This window comes from Rhagoletis zephyria, unplaced genomic scaffold, assembly GCF_001687245.7.
Source record: "Rhagoletis zephyria isolate East Lansing unplaced genomic scaffold, Rhagoletis_zephyria_1.1 Rzeph_scaffold_00060, whole genome shotgun sequence".
In the NCBI taxonomy this organism is placed as follows: domain Eukaryota; kingdom Metazoa; phylum Arthropoda; class Insecta; order Diptera; family Tephritidae; genus Rhagoletis; species Rhagoletis zephyria.
The window spans coordinates 408,957-430,436 of record NW_016157144.1 but is presented as its reverse complement, the minus strand read 5'-3'; the positions used below and the strand labels follow the sequence as shown (position 1 = coordinate 430,436).

General features: G+C 36.2%; 1 protein-coding gene across 3 annotated transcripts in view; it reads left to right on the top strand.

The window, feature by feature from the left end:
* Chs2 (Chitin synthase 2) overlaps positions 1 to 21,480 on the top strand; it is a 261,613-nt gene that overhangs the window by 12,477 nt on the left and 227,656 nt on the right. For all 3 annotated transcript variants that reach the window (XM_017625143.1, XM_017625159.1, XM_017625154.1), the window contains exon 2: positions 20,222 to 20,406. In XM_017625143.1, the coding sequence (XP_017480632.1) occupies positions 20,222 to 20,406 (185 nt within the window). The remainder of the gene's footprint in view (positions 1 to 20,221; positions 20,407 to 21,480) is intronic.

Genomic DNA, 21,480 nt, shown 5'->3' with positions numbered 1-21,480 from the left:
CACTTTTACAACTGGCTGACGATGTAGAAAGTTCTTCCCCAATAGCATCTAACATACTACGGAAATGCATGTATGTGGATGACGTGCTAGCTGGAGGACACAGCATCGACTCTATGCAGAGTATTTGGCTAGAAGGCACAGACTGGGATGAGACTGTGTCTTCTACTACTTTGGAACGCTGGCAGAATTTTACCAAACATTAAGATGAAACAGACAATATAAGAATACCTCGATGGGTACACTTCTCACCAGGAGAAGACATCGAGATACATGGTTTCTGCGACGCTTTAGAAAAAGCATATGCGGCTACGGCATACATGCGCGTCAAAAGAGATGACAAAGTTTTGGTCAACCTTCTTTTGGCAAAAACCAAACGGATTTCCATTGAATTCATTCTGACATTTTTTGCAATGAAAGAATATCCTTTCACCTTGTTCTAGAGTTGCCATGAGTGCGAGCGCAGGTATATAAGGGCGCCACCAGACACCGGAGTGAGTTAGTTACAAGTCAGCAAGCTACAAGTAAAGTGAGCAGAGAAGTGAGTTGCGAATAAGCAAGCTATAAGTTTAATTGTGTTAAAAAGTTTAGTAAAGCGTTGTTACTGCTTTAACAAGTATTGTAAAGTGTTTTTACTGTATTAGCAAGTATTCTAAATTGTTTGTTGTACAATAAAGTTAATTGTACTATAATTTGGTCATCGTTAGCATTTATTTAACAATCCAGCGATACGAGCCGGAAGGATATTTGGGAAATCCCTCAAGGTTTCGAGATAATCGTTACAATACATACATTCCACAAAGTAAACGTAGTACGGTAGCTCGAATTAGTGAACCGTTTCATCATTAGTTTCACTCGCTGGGCGTAATAAAATAAATACACTTTTAAATACTTAAAGATGCATTGTCATAACCAAATATCAATGCATTAATTTTTATAAGTCTGTCACACATTTTGATGTAAATTCATAAGCAAACAGGATATTTATTTATTTTATAACCAAAAGGTTCTAAAATTCAACTTATGAATTCTTCTGCTTATGAGCTACCCTGTTTTTAGCCGAGTATCACCTACAGTGGCAGGCTAGTTGTAGGGTTGCGAGAATGGCTAAAAACTCTCCAAGTGTAGATTAATACGTTTTCTACAGCTTCATGCAATGAAGTTGAACTGCTAATTAGTAATGATCGTCTTCATAAGAGCACCCAATAATATTGGCACTTCCAAACATAATAAATGCAATTTACATTTTTCGATGTGATAAAAATTTCTTTGCCAATGCATTCCTGTATAATGGAATGTATGGCACTTGTGCGCATGGTTGCCGTTCGCCAAAATTTTTTTCTACCAAAATGTCTCAAGAAAAGTTATCAAAAGTTACCAAATCTTCACTACCAAAATCTTCTTCTTCACTGAGAAAAAAATACACTGAATAAAACTGATATATTTCATAACAAAAGTGTATATACTTACAGCCCGATTCTGTGCACTTATTTAATAAATTCCATATTTTTATAATTTATCAATTTTTAATTATTTATCAAGAACTCACAGTTCTAGCACAGAAGTTAAAATCTATTTTCATAATAAATTATCAAGATTGAAAATCCTATTGACAATTATAATGATTTTTTTTTAATAGAAAATATTTTTCTATCAACTAATTACAGCATGCGCCGATATTCTCATATTCATTGTTGGTGTTTCCGACAGGGTAGGATTATAATGTAACGGAACGGTTTTCCGTCATCCCTTGCCAAATTTGGTTTAGAGACAAAACCGGTTTGGCGTTGTGCCATCTTCAGTGCCATTTTTCGTTCGGAATGTGCCGATATTTGAACCTGCGACCCACGGAAAATAGCACCGGCCCACAAAAAAAAAGGTTGCGGGCGCTTTTAACCGTCCGTTTGACGCGTACATTAATTTCGTTAAATACGTTAATTTCGAGTAAATTGCGAAAATTCTCATTTTTTCGGTTTTTCATAATTTACTGTACGTGTCAAACGGACTCAGATTCGGATTCATTGGGTCGAAATACATGTCAGTAGGTGCGTCTGGTAAAAAGTACCCGACTTTTTTTTTGTGTGCCGGAATAATCAAAACGATTTATGGACTTTACCAAAAATTGCCAGATGGCCGAATTTTGTATACTAATTTTACTGTCCTATTGTTGCAAACATTATTTCCAGTATTAAATGTGAGATGGTAGAATTCAAAATATATCGCAAAAATTCGATTGTTGTTTAAGAAGTATAGCCCGCGGTGCTGCCACTGTAATTCAAATATTTCCAGTATTCGAATATAAGATAACTCTAATTTTATCGAAGTAATTTTGTAGAAGTGTCAGTAGTGCCGCCACTGAAACTCGAAGGGTTCTAATAATTACGCACATGCAAAACATAATTAATTTTTTTCTAGTAATGCAAATAGATGTTTGGTTGCAAAAGTTACCAAAATGAAATAAAAGTTACCAAGTTACCAAACCGCTTAAAAGTTACCAATTTTGGTAGAAAGTTACCCATTGTAGCAACCATGCTTGTGCGATTCACCCTTCATTTTGTGGGTCGCAAACCGACATTAAGCCGCATTTACACGTGTTAGTTTGTGAAGACAAATAATTGAAAATAATGCGACGTTCACATTTACAAAATCCTGTTTTATCCCCTGAACGAAAATTATTATGCCAAATACTTAGAGATTTTCCGCCTTAATTACTCGCCACCCAACAATATTTAAATAGATGGTTCCCGGTTCGAACGGATTGTAAAAATATACCCATTTATTGCAGCAATCATGACTCGCTTCTCTCAAATGTTGAAGAAAACGGCACAACACGCACATCGCTACCCTAAGCCTGTCGCTTATGCAATGGCAAACACCTGATAAGACTGTGTCCGGTCTACCGCGCGAAAAATCCGGAAGAAAGATTACGCGAAGCGCTCTTAGGGAAGTTCTGCAGTAATTGTCTGGCCATGACGCATCGCACAGAAAACTGCACTAGCTCGAAGAGATGCCGCCGGTGCCACGATAAGCATCAACCACCATCCATCTGGAACCTATTGACCGGAGACCCTGGAGTCAACAGGTGGAAGAAGAAGACGACGAATTTGATGTGATCTCCATTTATGCGTCCGAATCCGGAACGGAAACTCGGTCTTTCCGTCCGGAACCGGAGATGGTATTGGATCCGGAGCGGAGACTCCGACTCTCCGCCCGAACAGTGACAGGGGAGCGGAAACTCGGACTTTCCGACCCCCNCCAAAAGGTTCTAAAATTCAACTTATGAATTCTTCTGCTTATGAGCTACCCTGTTTTTAGCCGAGTATCACCTACAGTGGCAGGCTAGTTGTAGGGTTGCGAGAATGGCTAAAAACAAATACAAATACAAATATTGGCTGAATCGGAAACACGGTCTTTCCGATCACGCCAACAGAGGCGACGACCTCGCGGAGCAGAAACCGGGTCTTCCGCCCGCACCAGCTAACCTCGGGCTCAACTCAACATCGTGATCAGGGAGAAATGGTGGCACGATCTCGCCAACACAGAGCACCGAACATCTTCCGAAATGGCCTTGTCAGCGCCGTGAGACAAACCGAGATGCTATCTTTCCCCCACGGCAATCATCAAAGTCGAGGCAGGAGGAAGACTTCACCTTGTTCGGGCACTTATAGATGCATGTACGCCGTCAAGCGTAATATCAAGCGAACTTTCGAGGGAGCTGGGCTTAAAAGTAACCAGATTGGGGAAACGAAGAGGCTGTCTATTGTGTATTCGAGGTAAACACGGGGTAAATAAGCAGGTGGCCACCCACGCACAAATAATAAAAAATTACCTACGAATATCACCACTTAAAAACGTCGACCCGGCCATCGCTCGACTCGCCGACCCGAACTTTGTTAGGTCCTCTCCGATTCGGATCGTCCTCGGCGCGAATGTCTACTCGGATATCATTACGCCCAGTACTCTGCCGACATCTTTTGGGTCTCTGTTGGCCCAAAGCACAATCTTTGGATATGTACTTTCGGGCGTCTGCCGCACGTGGTAGCTAAATTATAACCCACATTTACTTATTTATTTTTACTATAAAAACATGAATTTCGAATTTTATTTATGTTTTTTTTTTTTATTAATATAAGTGCATCTGAAAATATCCACGTATCTTTCACTTAATGTTTTTACCTCGTTTCCCCTCAATTAGATGGAAACTGCCATGGAAACAATATAGCGGCAAATGATGAATCTGGCTCATCTCAGTTGTATCCTTAATAGCTACGCATCATTTTTGTTATATTTTAATCGCATGTACATAGGTGAGCTGGTAGCTGCTGCATAAATGTTAGATGTTGCTTGCCGCAATGGGGCCGGTATGTTTAGGCCTTCAGCCTGAAGATTTTCATTGTTTTGTGACCCGCCCTAATATTTCATATTTTTCATATTTCATATTTCATCTTTATTCAGTCTATGATTTACAATCTTACAGACTAGAAGTAGGCTTAAAAGTATTAACGGTGACTAGTATATGTACAATTACCAAAATAGGTTTCAAGAGATGATTTAAAAAGACTTCTTGGAAGCGAAAAGTCGATATTTAAGCTCTTTGAGATATTGTTAAATTCCACAAGGCCTCGAAAAATAGGCGCAAAAGATGAGTAGTTAGTCTTAACTGCAGGAACGTAAAAGGGGATGTGAGAGCGAAGAGTTCTGAGAGGCGCATTAAAGGTAACCTGCTCAAGAAGAAATGGGCAGTCAATGGAGCCAGAGATAAGATCGAAGGCGAATAAGAGTAATTANTAAAGGTAACCAGCTCAAGAAGAGATGGGCAGTCAATGGAGCCAGAGATAAGATCGAAGACGAATAAGAGTAATTGGGTACGCCTTCTATTTTCCAATGATAGCAAATTTATTAGTTTACACCGGGAGTAATATGAGGGAATCGGATCTGAGAAGTTAAGAGAAGCGAGGGCAAATCGAATAAACACCTTTTGAACTCGCTCAATCCTAGAGGCGTGACAATTATAAATAGGGCTCCGTATAATAGAGGCATACTAAAGTTTAGATCGTACTAAGGAATTTAATAATGCTTTCCGAGTGTAAGGGTCTCTAAAATCCTTGGCATATCTACGAATAAATGCTAAATTACTATAAACTTTTGGGAGTAAATGACAAACATGATTTATAAATGAAAAATTCGAGTCAAACACAACACCAAGATCAACAAATTCACTAACAGAAGTAAGCTGATGGTTTACGAGGTAGTAATTTGAAGTAAGGGTATTTTGAGATTTAGATAAGGTCATCTTAAAGCACTTTTTTACATTCAAAAACAGTTTATTATATGCACACGAATTTAAAAGACGATCTAAATCTTCCTGAAGAAAGAGAACATCAGATGAGGAGGTTATTCTACGAAAGAGTTTTAAATCATCGGCATACAATAAAAAACTGGCGTGTTTGAAACAGGAGCTAATATCGTTTATAAACAGGACAAACAATAGGGGGCCAAGAATGCTACTCTGGGGTAAACCTGAGTCCTATTTGTAAGGTAAGACTTTAGCCAAGCTAGGAAATTAGAATGAACACCAATGCACTCCAACTTGTGTAGCAATAATAGGTGTGGTACCTTATCGAAGGCTTTAGAAAAGTCCGTATAAATGGTGTCTACCTGCGAGCCATCTTTGAAGGGAGAAACTCAAAATTCTGAAAAAGAAGCTAAATTAGTGACCGTTGAACGACCAGCTACAAAACCATGTTGGTGGGGCTCAATCATTCTTTTGGCAAGAAAAGAGAGTTTAAAATGTATCACTTTTTCGAATAGCTTTGAGCAGACAGACAGTTTCGAAATAGGCCTATAATTTGTGATATCGTTTCTATTTCCAGATTTAAAGACTGGGGTTATAGACGCAATTTTCCATCTGTTAATAAATAATCCAGTCGAAAGAGATAGGTTGAATATATGACATAAAGGAATACATAATGATAGACTACATCGTTTAACGAAGTGGGCACAAAAGCCATCAGAATCACATTTCAATGTCAGAGTTAGGGTAGACATGGCGTGAGTAATGTCAGATGTCGAGACAATCAACGAGTCAAGATCTAGGCGTTGGGTCGGCCAGTAATTTCGTGGTAGATTTATAGAATCACTCTCACAGTCGAAATTCGAGCTGAAAAATTTTACAAAAAGTTCCACAGTATCTGGTAGAGATTTCGATGATTGACCGATAAAGTACATGCAAGTCGGAATATAAGAACTACCCCGCTTGGAGCGTACGAAATTCCAAAAAGCTTTTGGGTTGTCTTTAAGTTCAGACTCAAGTCTCCTAATGTACTGGTTATAAAGAAATTTATCAAGAACATTAAACTGTTTCACATAGTTAAGGTATTGCTCTTTGAGATAAGTATTGTGAATATTTGCCATATGGCGCTTGTAGCATTTATTTCTCTTATTTTTCAGATTTTTTAGAGTGACAGAGTACCAGGGTAATTTATGAGGCTTGGAGGGTAAAGCAGCCAGTTGCTCAGAAAGGACTTCAGACAAAATGCAAAGAAAGGTGTCATAAGAGGCATTAACATCTTTTGAATCGAAGATATCACACCAATTTACGTTATTTATAGCCAGGTTTATGACGTCATAATTTCCATCCCGAAAATTGTAGGAAATCCTATTATTTTGTATTAAGGGGAGCTTATCAAAAAACTCTAAATAAACTATAAGGGGATTATGATGCATATCAGAATAACAGATCGGAGTCTTACACTCAGAGAGATTAGATATCAAATTTTCTTCTACAAACACTAGATCTAATAATTTAGATAACTTATTGAATATGCAATTAATTTGCGTAAGATTAAGGCTAAAAAGACTATCAATAAAGTTTATTTCATGCGAACGAGTAACGTTGGTTGGGGTAAGGCGCCCCGAGTTTTGAAAGCATGTCCAGTTAATGCCAGGGAGATTGAAGTCGCCAAGAATACAAAGATTACAATTTCCATTACTTTCATAGATGTGTGTGATATTCTCTATGTGATAGTTATATAACTCATCTGAACTGTTAGGTGGGACATATGATACACAGATAAACAAAGAGCCGAACGAGCCAACAACGCGCACACATAATTGGTCAATTAAAGTATCGTGGTTGAGCAATTCAAAAAATGACGACCTTAAACTACGCCTTAAAGCAATTAGTACACCACCCCCTTTGAAGTGGCCAGTTTTCTCAGCATCACGGTCTTTCCTATAAGTCTGGAAAATGTTGGGATCAAAGTATTCTTCACTGAAGAAATTACTATTAAGCCAAGTTTCCACAAAGATATATATGTCATAATCCATACGTGAAGAACAAAGAAAGACTTCTTTAGCTTTTGTGCGCATTCCACCCATATTCTGGAAGTATATATTCAGATTTTTGCATGTATATTCGGCATTAGACTGTATAACTCTATTTGGAACTTCCTTGGTTAGCTTCTGGTTGAAAAAATCGAAAGGGCCGCACAATGATATCAGACGGCCACACATTTGGATTTAAGATGTTGTTGTAGAGGGAAGATATCACACCAATCTGAAAGTTCACGCTCCGAAGACTCTCAAGTGGAGTTCCTTTCTTTACTAATTTGTAGCACGTAAGGTGTGTACTATCGATCTTTGCATGTTTAGATACATACGCAATAAGGTTTTCCTCAGATACAGATTGTTTAAAGGATGAAATGTGCAACCATTTCTTCTTAATCATATCGAGATCTGTATTATTACGCCCATGAACAATGTTTATGCGTTTGGGCCTATTTAAATTTCGGGCAGCAGCAGAGTCGCCACCATCTTCATTAGCGGCCGCAATAGCATCAACAGATTTATCAGCACTTCGTTCATGTATGTTGCCATGTGTAACATTCGTACCACTTGTGGTTGGCATTGTACTAACAGCAGTCGGCCTGACAGATGAAGATTTAACAGCAGCAGAATTATAAGAATCATCAGTGTTGATTTCCGCAACAGCAAGCACCGGCAGGAGACCTAACAGAGCGATTTCCATTCGATTGCACGGAATTAGTGCCAGCAGCGGCAGCAGCAGCGTAGCTCATATCGGGTAAAGATGTATTAGCAGCAACAACAGCTTTAGCAGTGCTGGGCATATATGCGTGTGCCCACACATATGCATGTGCACGCGTACCATCATTAATTCGCGCCGCTAACTGACGGCTCACGCCGGATAATAACCCTTCGTTAAGTTTCCCCTTAATATCGGTTATTGTCCGGCGGTCCGCTTTAAAATCCCGCAAATTCTTCATGTCACTTCGGTTTAGAAGACCAGCGCGAGCACATCAGCTACCAGGCCACTCCCGTCCAAAGGTATCCAAATATTTTATTATTCCACATTATATATATATCTATATTGAAATAAATCGACTCTTTACTGAATTCATCATTAACATCGAAATATCTTGGTTCTATTTATTTCTTTCGGTTATATTTGCACCGGAGCGTAATCCCCAATCGCCCCCGTGTAAGCATTTGTTTCGTTGTAAATCGTCGAACTCCATCCATGCAGTATTCCCCCTTCTGTATGTGAAAGCCGTATAATGGCCAGTTTGATTTTCATTTGCCGAGGAGTCTCTTTGGGTTGGAAAGCCTTCTGCTTACTAAAAAATAGTGGCAAGAGGCATCTAGTGGATCTTTTAATATTTTTGGGATCTGGTTCAATGTTAAAGGGACGTTCTTCTCTTCGCAATTTAATACTTGTAGTATGAGAACCTCACCTAAAAAATAAACCATATTATGATTACTATATCTATTGAATTTAAAAAATCCATTTAACGGTATATAGTACGAGAGCTAGCAACGTTTTCGAGAAAGAATTTTAGGTCAGCTGGTTTTTGAGAGATAGTATAGGTTTGGCACCTGGGAACGGTTGCGTATACCTCTCCACAGGTGGAAATAGCGGATTTTAAAATAATTGTAAGATAGACAATCTTTTTTATATAATTTTTTATGTTTCTTGAGCAACACACTTTGTAATTGCCAGACAGTTTTGCAATTGCAAGCACCGTGCCACTAGCAATTTACATAATGATATTTTTTCAAATAAATATGCCGTTTGCAGAACTCTAAAATCTTATCGGGAACCGGAGATATAGCAATGGTCTGCTAGTTTAAGACTTAACTTAGCAGACCACACGTATCTTTTACACGTAATGATCTATAAAATCGGGAATAGTGTAACTAACGAGCAACTAATAAGCAACTAAATATGCCGTTTGCAGAACTCTGATATCTTATCGGGAACCGAAGATATGGCAATGGTCTGCTAGCTTAAGACTTAACTTAGCAGATCACACGTACCTTTTTATTTATTTATTTAAGTCTATGAATTTCAATCTTTACAGACTATGAACAATTGTAACTTAGTACAAACTATTAATATAGATTTTATATATATTTCAATAAAACTATAATACAGAATTCAGAAGATTCAAAAAAGCAACCCTTGAAAGGGAAAAATCCAGATCAGCATTACTAATAAGGGAATTCAAGTCACGTAAAGCGCGAGTAATGGGGGCATTACTGGCGTACTTAGTTTTAAAGTTATCCACATAAAAAGGGTAGAAGTTCCGAAGAGATCGCTGGGGAACATTAAAACGAATCCTTTCCAACAAGTAAGGACAGTCAATGACTCCAGTTATGATATAATGGGTAAAGGACAGGCACAGTGTAGACCTACGAGCTTCTAAGGACTTGAGACTTATAAGCAAGAGACGAGCAGAATATGATGGTATGGGATTTATAAAGTTCAGAGACCGAAGTGCAAACTTAAGAAAACTTTTTTGTACACGTTATATTCTATTGATAGCTTGCTGGCTACTTGGTCTCCAAACAAAAACAGCATATTCTCAGGGTGACCTAACAAACGATACATAGAGTGACTTGATGGTATAGGGATCAGAGAATTTAGAGACATTCCGTCTTACCAAACCCAACATGGAGAAAGATTTGGAAGTGATATAATTTATGTGGTTATTAAAAGATAATTTACTATCAAAAATGACGCCAAGGTCCTTAATCTCACTAACACACTGAAGGTCACATGTCGGTATATTGTACGTAGCAGGTATAATGTTGGATATTTTCACGTAAGTCATTTGAAAGCACTTATACAAGTTCAGTGAGAGACGTGATTTCTGGCACCAAAAGTAAATCCTATCAATATCAGTTTGAAGCTTAACAGCATCTTCTGCGGTCTTAATCACTAAGAAGATCTTTAAATCATCCGCATAAAGCAAAAATTTAGCAAATGAAAAACAGCTTGTGATATCATTAATAAATAGTACAAATAGGAGTGGTCCCAAGACACTTCCTTGTGGGCACCAGAGGAGGCAACAAAGGGGGTAGATGAAATGCCATCAAATGTAACAACACAACTTCTATTGCATAAGTAAGAGTCTATCCATTGCAGAAAAGCAGAGTGAACACCAAGACAAGCAAGTTTTCTGCAGTATTCATTGAAAACAGCTAGATTCAGAGGATAGACCAAAGCAGGACAATTATTTATTAGAACGGCTGAAAGTCCATCGACATCAGTTTGGGAGGAAAATTTCAACTTAAGCAAAGCGTTACTAATACATATCCTCAGATGAAAGGCATAAAGCCCCGAAGTCCAAAGAGTAGTCTAGACTAGATGAAAATTCGCATGGCTGATTATGGTCTTCATCAACAAAATTGGATTTAAAAAACTCAGCTAATAAATCTGCCGCTTCACTTGAGGTTCGGGCATAATTATTGTCTAAAAATACGCCGGTGGGAACACCAGCGCTGCTCCTTTTGGATTTTATGTAATTCCAGAAAGTTTTGGTTTTGATTTAATGTTCAACTCCATGCTACCGATGTAGTTATTATAAAGAGATTTATTTAAGTCGTTGAAATTTTTTAAAGCTCGTTTATATTTAACGAAAAACTAATGGTTCTTCGTGGATTTAAATTTCTTAAAATAATTGTTTTTAAGATGTTTATGCTTTTTTAAATCCTTAGAATACCAGGGTAATCTATAGGGTTTTTTTCTTTCTAACTGGAATGTTATCCAAGCAGAGTTTACACAAAATGGATTTAAAAGTAGTGAAACTGTTAATTGTATCAAGATCTGCAAATAAATTATCCCAATTAATATCGAATAGTAATTCATTAAAGCCAAAAAAATCGCATAATGCATAATTAAAAGATAATATGTCGTCAGAAGGTACTGAAGCAAAATAGTAGAAATCGAGTTTTACAACTAAAGGTAAATGATGCTTATCTTTAGGAGTTATTCACTAACTTTGTAGCTTATCACTTACAAATATTCAAAGTTCTATTCAGAGAATTAAGGAAATTATTAACTTGACACAAATTAAGACAAAGAATATTATCAATAAAATATAATTCATGATTTGCAGAAACATTAGTTGGTGTAAGACTAGAATTAGAAATACTAGCAGACCAATTTATCTTGCATAGGTTAAAATCACCTAGCACACATAAATTATTATCATTTAGGTTATTTAAAACTAGAGATACTACATTGTCAGCATGAGCTTTGTACAACTCAAATGAACTATCAGGTGGTATATACGAAGCGAGTAGGTATATGGAACCTTTCGAAGACTGACAACTTATACAAACACAAATTTGATCGAGCAGAGAGTCATCATTGTTGAGTGGACACAGGAATGCACGGAGTTGACGCTTGACAGCAACTAGAACCCCACCACCACGAAGGCAACCAGTTTTTGCAGCATCTCTGTCTTTGCGCGAAAAACATTAAAAAGATTTGAGTCGAAGAACTCACTGTCGAAAAAACTTTCATTCAACCACGTCTCAACTAAAACAAAGATGTCATAATCCATTTGCGCACTAAAAGAATGCACAATATCAGCCTTGGTTTGCATGCCGGATAAGTTATGGAAGTACACCTTGAGACCACGGTTAGGAGGGCACGAGCTCATTACTATGTCCGAGGTGGCTGTTGTTGATCCTTTAGAGAAAACTGAAAAGGCTTGACCGAGACATTTGCAGGCCAAATTTACGAGCTCAGCAACTTCGCGTACGAGGACTCCGGAACTCCCAACTTAAAATTAATTCTCTTAAGAGCTGATGCTAAAACATTTTTCTTAACCAGTTTGAAACAGGATAACAAATTTTTATCTAAACCAGTTTGCTTAAAAACGTAATCTTTAATGTTATCCTCAGATATCCTCAGGCGAGAAAGAACCTACATGCAACCATTTATGCCGGACCGCAACGTCCAAATCTTTACATGCATTTGTACCGAAAGGACGCACTTGTTTTTTGTTCCTTTTCTTCGTTGCCGTCGACCACTGTGCATTATTAACCTCAGCAGTAGGCACAAAAGCAATTGGGAGAGCATCATTGGAGTCGTCAGCAGCTGGCGGCGAAAACTTAGCATGAGTGTGTGTAGAGCGCATGGAGCAAGCAGCAGCACTCACTTTAGGGTAAGTGTAGGCAACAACATTTTCAGGTGCCGACATCGCAGTGTGCGAATGTGTATCAGCAGATGACCAAGCGTTATCAGCAGATGGTAGAGAATCAGCAGCAACAGCTGAAGAAGCAGGTGCCGAAGTGTCATTGGGCGCGTGTGTATCAGCGGATGACCAAGCGACATTCGAAGAACAAGCAGCAAGTTTGCGACGAGAGAAAAATTGCGCGATTAGCAGCAATAATTTCTTTTACGGCTGCGTTATCACTACCAAACTTCTCAACAGCAACACCAATAGAGGAGCGAAGGTCTTTAACCTCTGCCGTAAGTAAGGCAATCCTATTATCTTTCTCAAGCAGATTACGCTGCATGGAAAGAAGATTTGAGTGGATGTTTTCAGTTTTTAGCATTAAATTATTGTTATCTTCCCGTAAAGCACTGATCAGATTATGCACGCGGGCATTCATTTCGAAGAGAGACAACCACTTTGTATAGAGANGTAAAGCACTGATCAGATTATGCACGCGGGCATTCTCATTTCGAAGAGAGACAACCACATTGTATAGAGATCCCAATGTAATTTATTGCTTAGTGGTATTGGTATTTTCATTTGAATTACCATTTTGCTTTAAAGAGCCAGCGGGCTTTGATTTCACAGAGTCAGAAGAGTTCGAAGAGATAGATTTGGTAATATTAGAAGTGTTTAAATTTTCCTCCATGACAACTGGCGGAGGAGGCGAACGGAGGGAATCGCGACGAGTTCAGCACAGCCTTTGCAAATGAAANGGTATTGGTATTATCATTTGAATTACCATTTTGCTTTAAAGAGCCAGCGGTCTTTGATTTCACAGAGTTAGAAGAGTTCGAAGAGATAGATTTGGTAATATTAGAAGTGTTTAAATTTTCCTCCATGACAACTGGCGGAGGAGGCGAACGGAGGGAATCGCGACGAGTTCAGCACAGCCTTTGCAAATGAAACTCTTGTCTGAGCTGAGCAAAAATTCTGCATCTGCCGGTAGAATACCAACACATTTCGTGTGAAAGAGTACATTGCACTTCGCGCACAGCACTGTTGATTGTGTCCTATCAACTTTTTGGCCACATGCGCAAGGCATGATGTAGTTTTAATGTTAAGATATAATTTACTTAGAATACACAAGAGTCACTGTCTCAATCAATGTCGAGTTCTCATCATTGCAAAAAGCAAATATAACAAGTAAGAAAGTCTAAGTTCGGGCGGAGCCGAACATTAAATACCCGGCGCAAGTATTAAATATGTATATGGTTTTTCACCTTTCCGAAACCTACCAATTTTGAGTAAATTAGCGTCCTGAAATTTCGAAATATTTCAGTTTCAAGCATTTCTGAAATTTACCGTTATATGAAAAGCGGCCTGAATTTTAATCGGATTTCAATAATTTTCAACGTTTTGCTTTTATGTGGCAAGCACAATAAAAATACCGAGTTTGGTACAAATTGGTAGAACGGTTACCTAGATACATATATGTGATCATAAGTGGGCGGTGCCACGCCCATTTTCCAAAATTTTATCATAAACGTATTTCTTGGTAAATAATGGTTGCAAACATCAATTTTGAATAAATTAACTTTAATATTTACTGATTTATCGAAGATTTTGTATTTCTCTAAATTACCCTTATATGGGATGTGGGCGTGGTTATTGTCCGATTTTAAAAATTTTAAGCCGTTTGGTATGTTGTACTGACGCCAACAACTGTGCCAACTTTGAAAGAAATTGGTGCAGCGGTTACCAAGATATACACATGTAACCATAAGTAGGCGTGGCTACGCCCATTTTCCAAAAATGTATAATATTCTTATTTTTCGTCTAAAAATTGTTGTAAATATCAATTTTGAGTGAATAATCTTCAGTTGTTACTANAAATTACCGTTATATGGGATGTGGGCGTGGTTATTGTCCGATTTTAAAAATTTTAAGCCGTTTGGTATGTTGTACTGACGCCAACAACTGTGCCAACTTTGAAAGAAATTGGTGCAGCGGTTACCAAGATATACACATGTAACCATAAGTGGGCGTGGCTACGCCCATTTTCCAAAAATTTATAATATTCTTATTTTTCGTCTGAAAATTATTGTAAATATCAATTTTGAGAGAATTATCTTCAGTAGTTACTAAAATATCGCAGATTTCGTATTTCTGGAAATTACCGTTATATAGGAAGTGGGCGTGGTTACAGTCCGATTTCGCCCATTTTCAATACCAACCTAACTTGGATTAACGGAAACCTACATACCAAATTTCGCACAGCACGACGATTTTGACGATATATATGGTCTCTATGGCTATGGTTATGGCTACGGCGTTAGGGGTGTGGCACATGTGGTTGGTTCGAACAGCTGTTTTATATGGTTATGGCTATGTCACCACTAATTTAAGATTAAATTCCCTGTAGCAAACCAAACTGGTTCACCCCTTTCGCTGAGCTAGCCTGAAAAGGGACGGTACTGGTTCTTCATCTATTCCAAATCAAAGTCTTTTTTAACATCGCGATATCCTACGAAGTGACAATTGTCGCCCTCTGCAGAATTTTTGAACTTGTTCTGAGTTGACTCTGGCTTAGATGGTTCTTAGACAGTTCATATAACAACAGTTCCTAGACAGATCAAAAGGAGTAACCTCCGGGCTAGGACAAATGTGGTTAGTTTTGAACTGGTTCTAAGAGGTATAGTATAGAGCCTTTTCTTTAAATACTGTAATTCAAAAAGCACGCATACAATTTGTAAATAAAAAATACTTAATTTTATTTTTAAATAGCTATTTGTTTTGCACTAATTTACTTTCTGAGGTAAACTGTGCTTTAAAATTAGGAATATAAACTGTCGGTTATTCCTGCATTTTCTAAAACCGTTATTCTTACAAATAATTTATATTTGTTACGTATAATGGGTATTTCTGTGTTACTTATATTTAAAAATCTAAGTCGTGTGACGAAAAAAATAACGGTGATGTATTGAATGCTTATTTGTGATAACTCAGCGTTAAATTGTATTAAATGTATTGAAATGTTCATGGGCGTACGCAGAGCATAATTAAAGGGGGGAGGGGGTCTGAGATTTTTTTAATGTAAATTTTATTAGAAATGATAAAATATAGCTATTAAAAATTTATAGTAATTTATCTCATTAATTTTTCTCTTTTTAACCGACTTCAAAAAGGAGAAGGTTATCAATTCACGGGAATATTTTTTAATGTATGTTACCGGATAACTTTGGACTACATTAACCGGTTTTGATAATTCTTTTTCTGGTGCCTCAGGGGAGGTCCCATACTAATTTGGTTTAGATCCGATCATTTGATCATGAAGAAATTAACGGAACTTGTAAATTTTTATATGAGAATTGAAGTCCATTGTGTTCTTTGTTTAAAAATTACTTGTTAGCGTAACAATTGAGCTGTATCGAGCCCTGCAAAGGAATTTATATTGCATAAAGTTTATTATGAACTTATTGAAGAGTTAAAATACAAATTTGATCGTTACCTTAATTGTATGGAAATTTTAAAATGCGACTTCTTTACACCAAAATCGTAATTTATTCATCATTAGGCATGTTTTATTCACCCATCACAAGCAAATAGCTAAATCTTGGTCAAATAAAACGAAATTAGCTTATTTCCTATGTTAGCCTAATTTTTACAGTTGTTTGACTGCAAATAGTGTCAAAGTAAGTTTTTGCATCTTTCTGATTGGCTGAAGGAGAAAATTTCTGATGCTGAATGGCAATGGCTCTTGTTCAATATACAAGCCAAGATAGCTTTTCATAAGCCAATATAATTATGTTGGGTAAGTCCTCCATACAAAATAAGCTAATAGCCTAAATTTCTGGACAAATAAAACACGGCTATTGTTAACCGACCTCAAAAAAAGGAGGGTATCTATTCGCCGGAATATTTTTTTATGTACATATGTTACCGCATAACCGATTTCGATAATTCCTTTTTAAAGGAAAGGTGGTACCTCAGAGGTGGTCCCATCCTAATTTTGTTTAGATCCGATTATTGTATTATGAAGAAATTAACGGTAATTTTAAAGTTTCACATGAGAATGGAAGACGGTTTTGTTTTTTGCTAAAAAATTAGGTACTTGTTTATTTAAAAATGCAAATCCATAAATTGTTTCAGTGATGATTTAATTTTTGTTTTTTCCACAAAACTTCTGTGAACGCTGAGCATACCTAAACATAAATTCAAGTACAAACTAAGAGAAAATATTAAAAGATAATAGTAATTTCACCTTTTTTTAAGTAAATGACTGTTTATCAGACTAACAAAAGTTAGCTGAAAAGGACGTTCACAGTTGATAAAATTATCGAGGAACAACCAGCAGTTTACCAAAACTACCGAAATGGATGTGAAGACACCCAAAGTTTTAATTTATTGCATATATTTTGTGAATTGGTAATTGAATATGAATTACGAAAATTAATTAATTAAATTCAATTAAAATTAAAAATATTGGAAATTAAAAAAACTCAGTGCTTAACTAACTACACATTTTGGGTGCGTAGTGATAGGTATATTTAAGTATACAGTATCGGACATATCAATAGCACCCCCATTTCAAAGCGAGATTGTTTACCACTTTTGTTTTTTTTTTTTAAATCTGATTAAAAGATCGAACATTTTGTTGAAAAATCGTTGATTTTTCCTTCGTTTTGTATAAAGCTTGAAACTGGATTTATATGATTTTGTCTTAAGCATGATCAATTGTTTTATAAAATAATAACCAAACAAATATTATATCTCTCAATATATTGTGAATACTTAAAAATAAAATAGTGGACGGAGACTTTTGCAGTTAAGTGTAGCTTAACTAAATTTTATGGTTATATTTTTCATTGGAAATATTTTAGCCGTTGCCCCATAAACTAGGGAATTACATATTAAATAAACGAACACAGTTTGCTATTAGCAGGGTTAGCATTTTAAGGCATTTGCCTATTTTCTCTGCTTAGTTGTATCTGTAAACAAATTAAATAATCACACGTTTCATGTCTTTCTTCATTAGAAATTTATATTTTAATTTTGCGTTTTTTGACTATATTGCCTTTTTCTGCCTTTTCTGCATGTTTTGCCTTTTTATACCCGAGCGCACTTATGCACAAGGTTATATTAACTTTGTTCACATAACGGTTGTTTGTAACAGCCAAAACGAATCGAGATAGATATATATAAATGTATACATATATGCTCAGAATGAATAGAGAAGTCGATTAAGCCATGTCTGCCTGTCCGTCTGTCCGCGTACACGATAACTCGAGCAAAAATTGAGATTTCTCAACGAAATTTGGTATGTGTACTTCTTTTCGGCGAAGGAAGGATGGTATTGAAAATGGGCAAAATCGGACAATAGCCACGCTTACCTCCCATATAACGGTAGTTTTCAGAAATACGAAAACTGCGATATTTTAGTAACTATTGAAGCTTATTCACTCAAAATTGAAATTTAAAAACATTTTTAGGCTAAAAATAAGAACATTATGACTTGTGATTACACGTGTAAATCCTGGGAACCGCTCCACCAATCTCTCCCAAGCTTGGCACGGTTGTTGGTCTTGGTACAGCATACCAAATACCTGAAAATTTTTAAAATCGGACAATAAATACGCCCACATCCCATATAACGGTAATTTAGAGAAATATTAAATCTTCGATAAATCAGTAAATACCAAAGCTAATTTATTCAAAATTGATAATTCTTTGGCACAAAATACGTTTATGATAAAATTTTGGAAAATGGGCGTGGCACCGCCCACTGATGATCACATATATGTATCTCGGTAACCGTTTGACCAATATATACGGTATGGTTATTGTGCTTGCCACATAAAAGCAAAACGCTAAAAATTATTGAAATCGGACTAAACTAACACCCACTTTTTATGTATCGATAAATTGCAGAAATGCTTGAAACTTCGATATTTCGAAATTTAAGGACGCTAATGTACACAAAAATGATACAAACCACAATCCCTTGAAAAGAAGTAGCATTATTATGGAATTTTGGAAAATGGGCGTGATACCGCCCACATATAACTATATAAGTTTTTCGAAGATGTTTGAAGTAGGGATGCAGCCTGTATACCATGTAGCGGTAGTTTTCGGAAAGGTGAAAAAATTTGATACTTTCGCCGGGTATCCAATGTTCGGCTCCGCCCGAACTTAAACTTTTTTACTTGTTAATATTTATCTCTTCATAGAAGTTCGCTGTATTGTACCAATTGTGTGATTATAAAAAAATTGTCGTCCCAATTTTTTTTTATTTTGTACCCACAAAAAAAATTCAACAAAATTTCGTATAAATTTCGAGATTTTTCAATTAGATTTCATAGAAAGATTCTGAGTATGTAGTTTTGTAGCCCATTTAATTCTAGTAGAATAAATTACAAGTTTCAAATGGGCATAATTTTTGGTTCATTTTTTAGAATTTTTAAAACAGCTCAAAATTTTTACGAAAGTTTTTGAATATTGTAAAAATCTGGAAACTTGGATTTAAAAGGGTTTTGTTAAAGAATGAACTATATTTTTATAAAAATAACCAAAATTAAATAGCAACAAAAATAATATGTTAAAACTTAGCAAAAAGCGGTGCGGCTATAATTTTTTGACCACTGTATGTATTTTTTTATATATTTAGTTGGATACATACATATACATATCTACATTGTACTAAAAGTATGTATAAAACAAAATTAAAAAATGTATGCATTTTTCCCCTTTTTTGAAAGCTCATTTTACCTTTTTTCAAGTTTTTGGTGCCTTAAAATCCTAACCCTAGCTATTAGTTTTTGGGTCTAAGAAAATCGAAAAAATATAGTATGGTATATTTTTGTATCTTTTGTCAGCTTACATATGAGCAGGACGAGTACCATTGATGACAGCGCAACTAGCACCACATGAGTTTCAACCGTCCAGCTCTGAAATTTGTAGGGCAGAACTAGCGCTTTGCCAGACTGTCTCTAAATAATTGCTGCAGGGTTGTAATAGAAATAAAAGAAATTGTAATAGAAATGAGTGAACAACGATTCGTATGAATAAAAATATTTTCCGTCAGTTTCCAGGGCAGTTAAAAATGCGTATAATTTTCATTACGAAATTGATATCATAAATTTTGTGTTTCTAGTTCAGCTTGTGTCACTCGATAATGTTACCTCAAACAGGTGTTTTATTGCTTCCATTTTTATTTTATGCTTTCCATGAAACTCTGAAATAATGTTGCTATTGGTACCACTGCAATTGACACAGACAACATGCAAAACTGGGCTGGGCATATAAGGGCCGTTTTCTCAAGTAACCTGTAACTTTAAAGCTCCCTTTATATTTAAAGGTTGCATTAAAATATATGATTGTGTCTAAAGTAAAGAATTTTATTATCGGTTTTAAATTGGTTTACAACCAAGAAACATACATACGTCATACCGATAATAGAAATGCTTAACTTTAGAAATAACTTTATTTTGAAACCAACCTTTAAACATAAAGTTATATTAAAAGGTAAAGGTTACTTCAGAAAACGGCCCTAAGAAATGCAAAAACTAAACTCAACAGACAAAACTAGTTAGCTTAATTGAAGGAAACAGACATAATATTTGTTGCTAGATAAATTGTTAGAATTTAGAAGGTTTCAAGCTGATGTCGAATTAACGAGTTAGTGAAAGAAAAATGTTATGTACCATGTGAATTTAATTTTTTAATGTAACTTTTAAATTATTTAAAAATTTCAGCACATATATTAAAAACATACCGACGCAATCGTTCACGATATCAGACGTATCTGTATCTTTCACCATTGAAAATTATCGTGTTTACACTAATTGGATTTAGCTTCCATGGCCAACATATCACAGATTATTTCTCATCTTTTATGAATGCCTGGCAACCCCATGACATAATAATTCAACGAGGAGAGGTGAGTACATATATTTTGCTTTGCTGCCTTTATGCTTAGCGATACTGCCTTAAAAATTGCGCAACTATTATCAATTATCAAAGAAAGTATTACGTTTACCTACACTGGCTCTACACTTACCCTAATTTCACAAGCTTTTATTTATTTTGCTCATCTCGCAGAACAACGAAATCGGGTATCGTTTTATGTAGTTGTATAGATAATAAGATACCATTCGGAAAAAATTTCGCTTGCAGTTATTTCTACGTGGTACGTGCTCTTCCATTATTTGCTTTCATAGGGATTCGGATACCTTCCTCATTGAAGTAGTAAAGAAAATTCGCTTAAGTGCTTTTTTCGGTTAAGCGCACAAGTTTTTCGTGCAAAGAAGGATGTGCAGCTAAGCAATAAACTACTATTTTTTTTGTTTGCTGGGTTGGAGCTGCTACTATTTTTTATACCCGAGCGCACTTGTGCACAAGGGTATTATAACTTTGTTCACATAACGGTTGTTTGTAACAGGCAAAACGAATCGAGATAGATATAGACAAATGTATACATAAATGATCAGAATGAAAAGAGAAATCGATTAAGCGGTGACTGTCTGTCCGTCCGTCTGTCCGTCCGTCTGTGCACACGATAACTCGAGTAATAATTGAGATATCTTAACGAAACTTGGTATGTGAACTTCCTTCCGGCGTAGGACGGATGGTATTGAAAATGGGCAAAATCGGACAATAACCACGCCTATGGGAGGTCATTTTCCGAAATACGAAAACTGCGATATTTTAGTAACTACTGAAGATTATTCACTCAAAATTGATATTTACAACAATTTTTAGACAAAACCTAAGAATATTATAAATTTTTGGAAAATGGGCGTAGCCACGCCCACTTATGGTTACATGTGTATATCTTGGTAACCGCTGCACCAATTTCTTCCAAACTTGGCACAGTTGTTAGTCTTACTACAGCATACAAAATGGCCAAAAAGTTTTAAAATCGGACAATAACCACGCCTACCTCCCATATAACGGTAATTTGGAGAAATACGAAATCTTGATAAATTAATAAATATTAAAGCTAATTTATTCA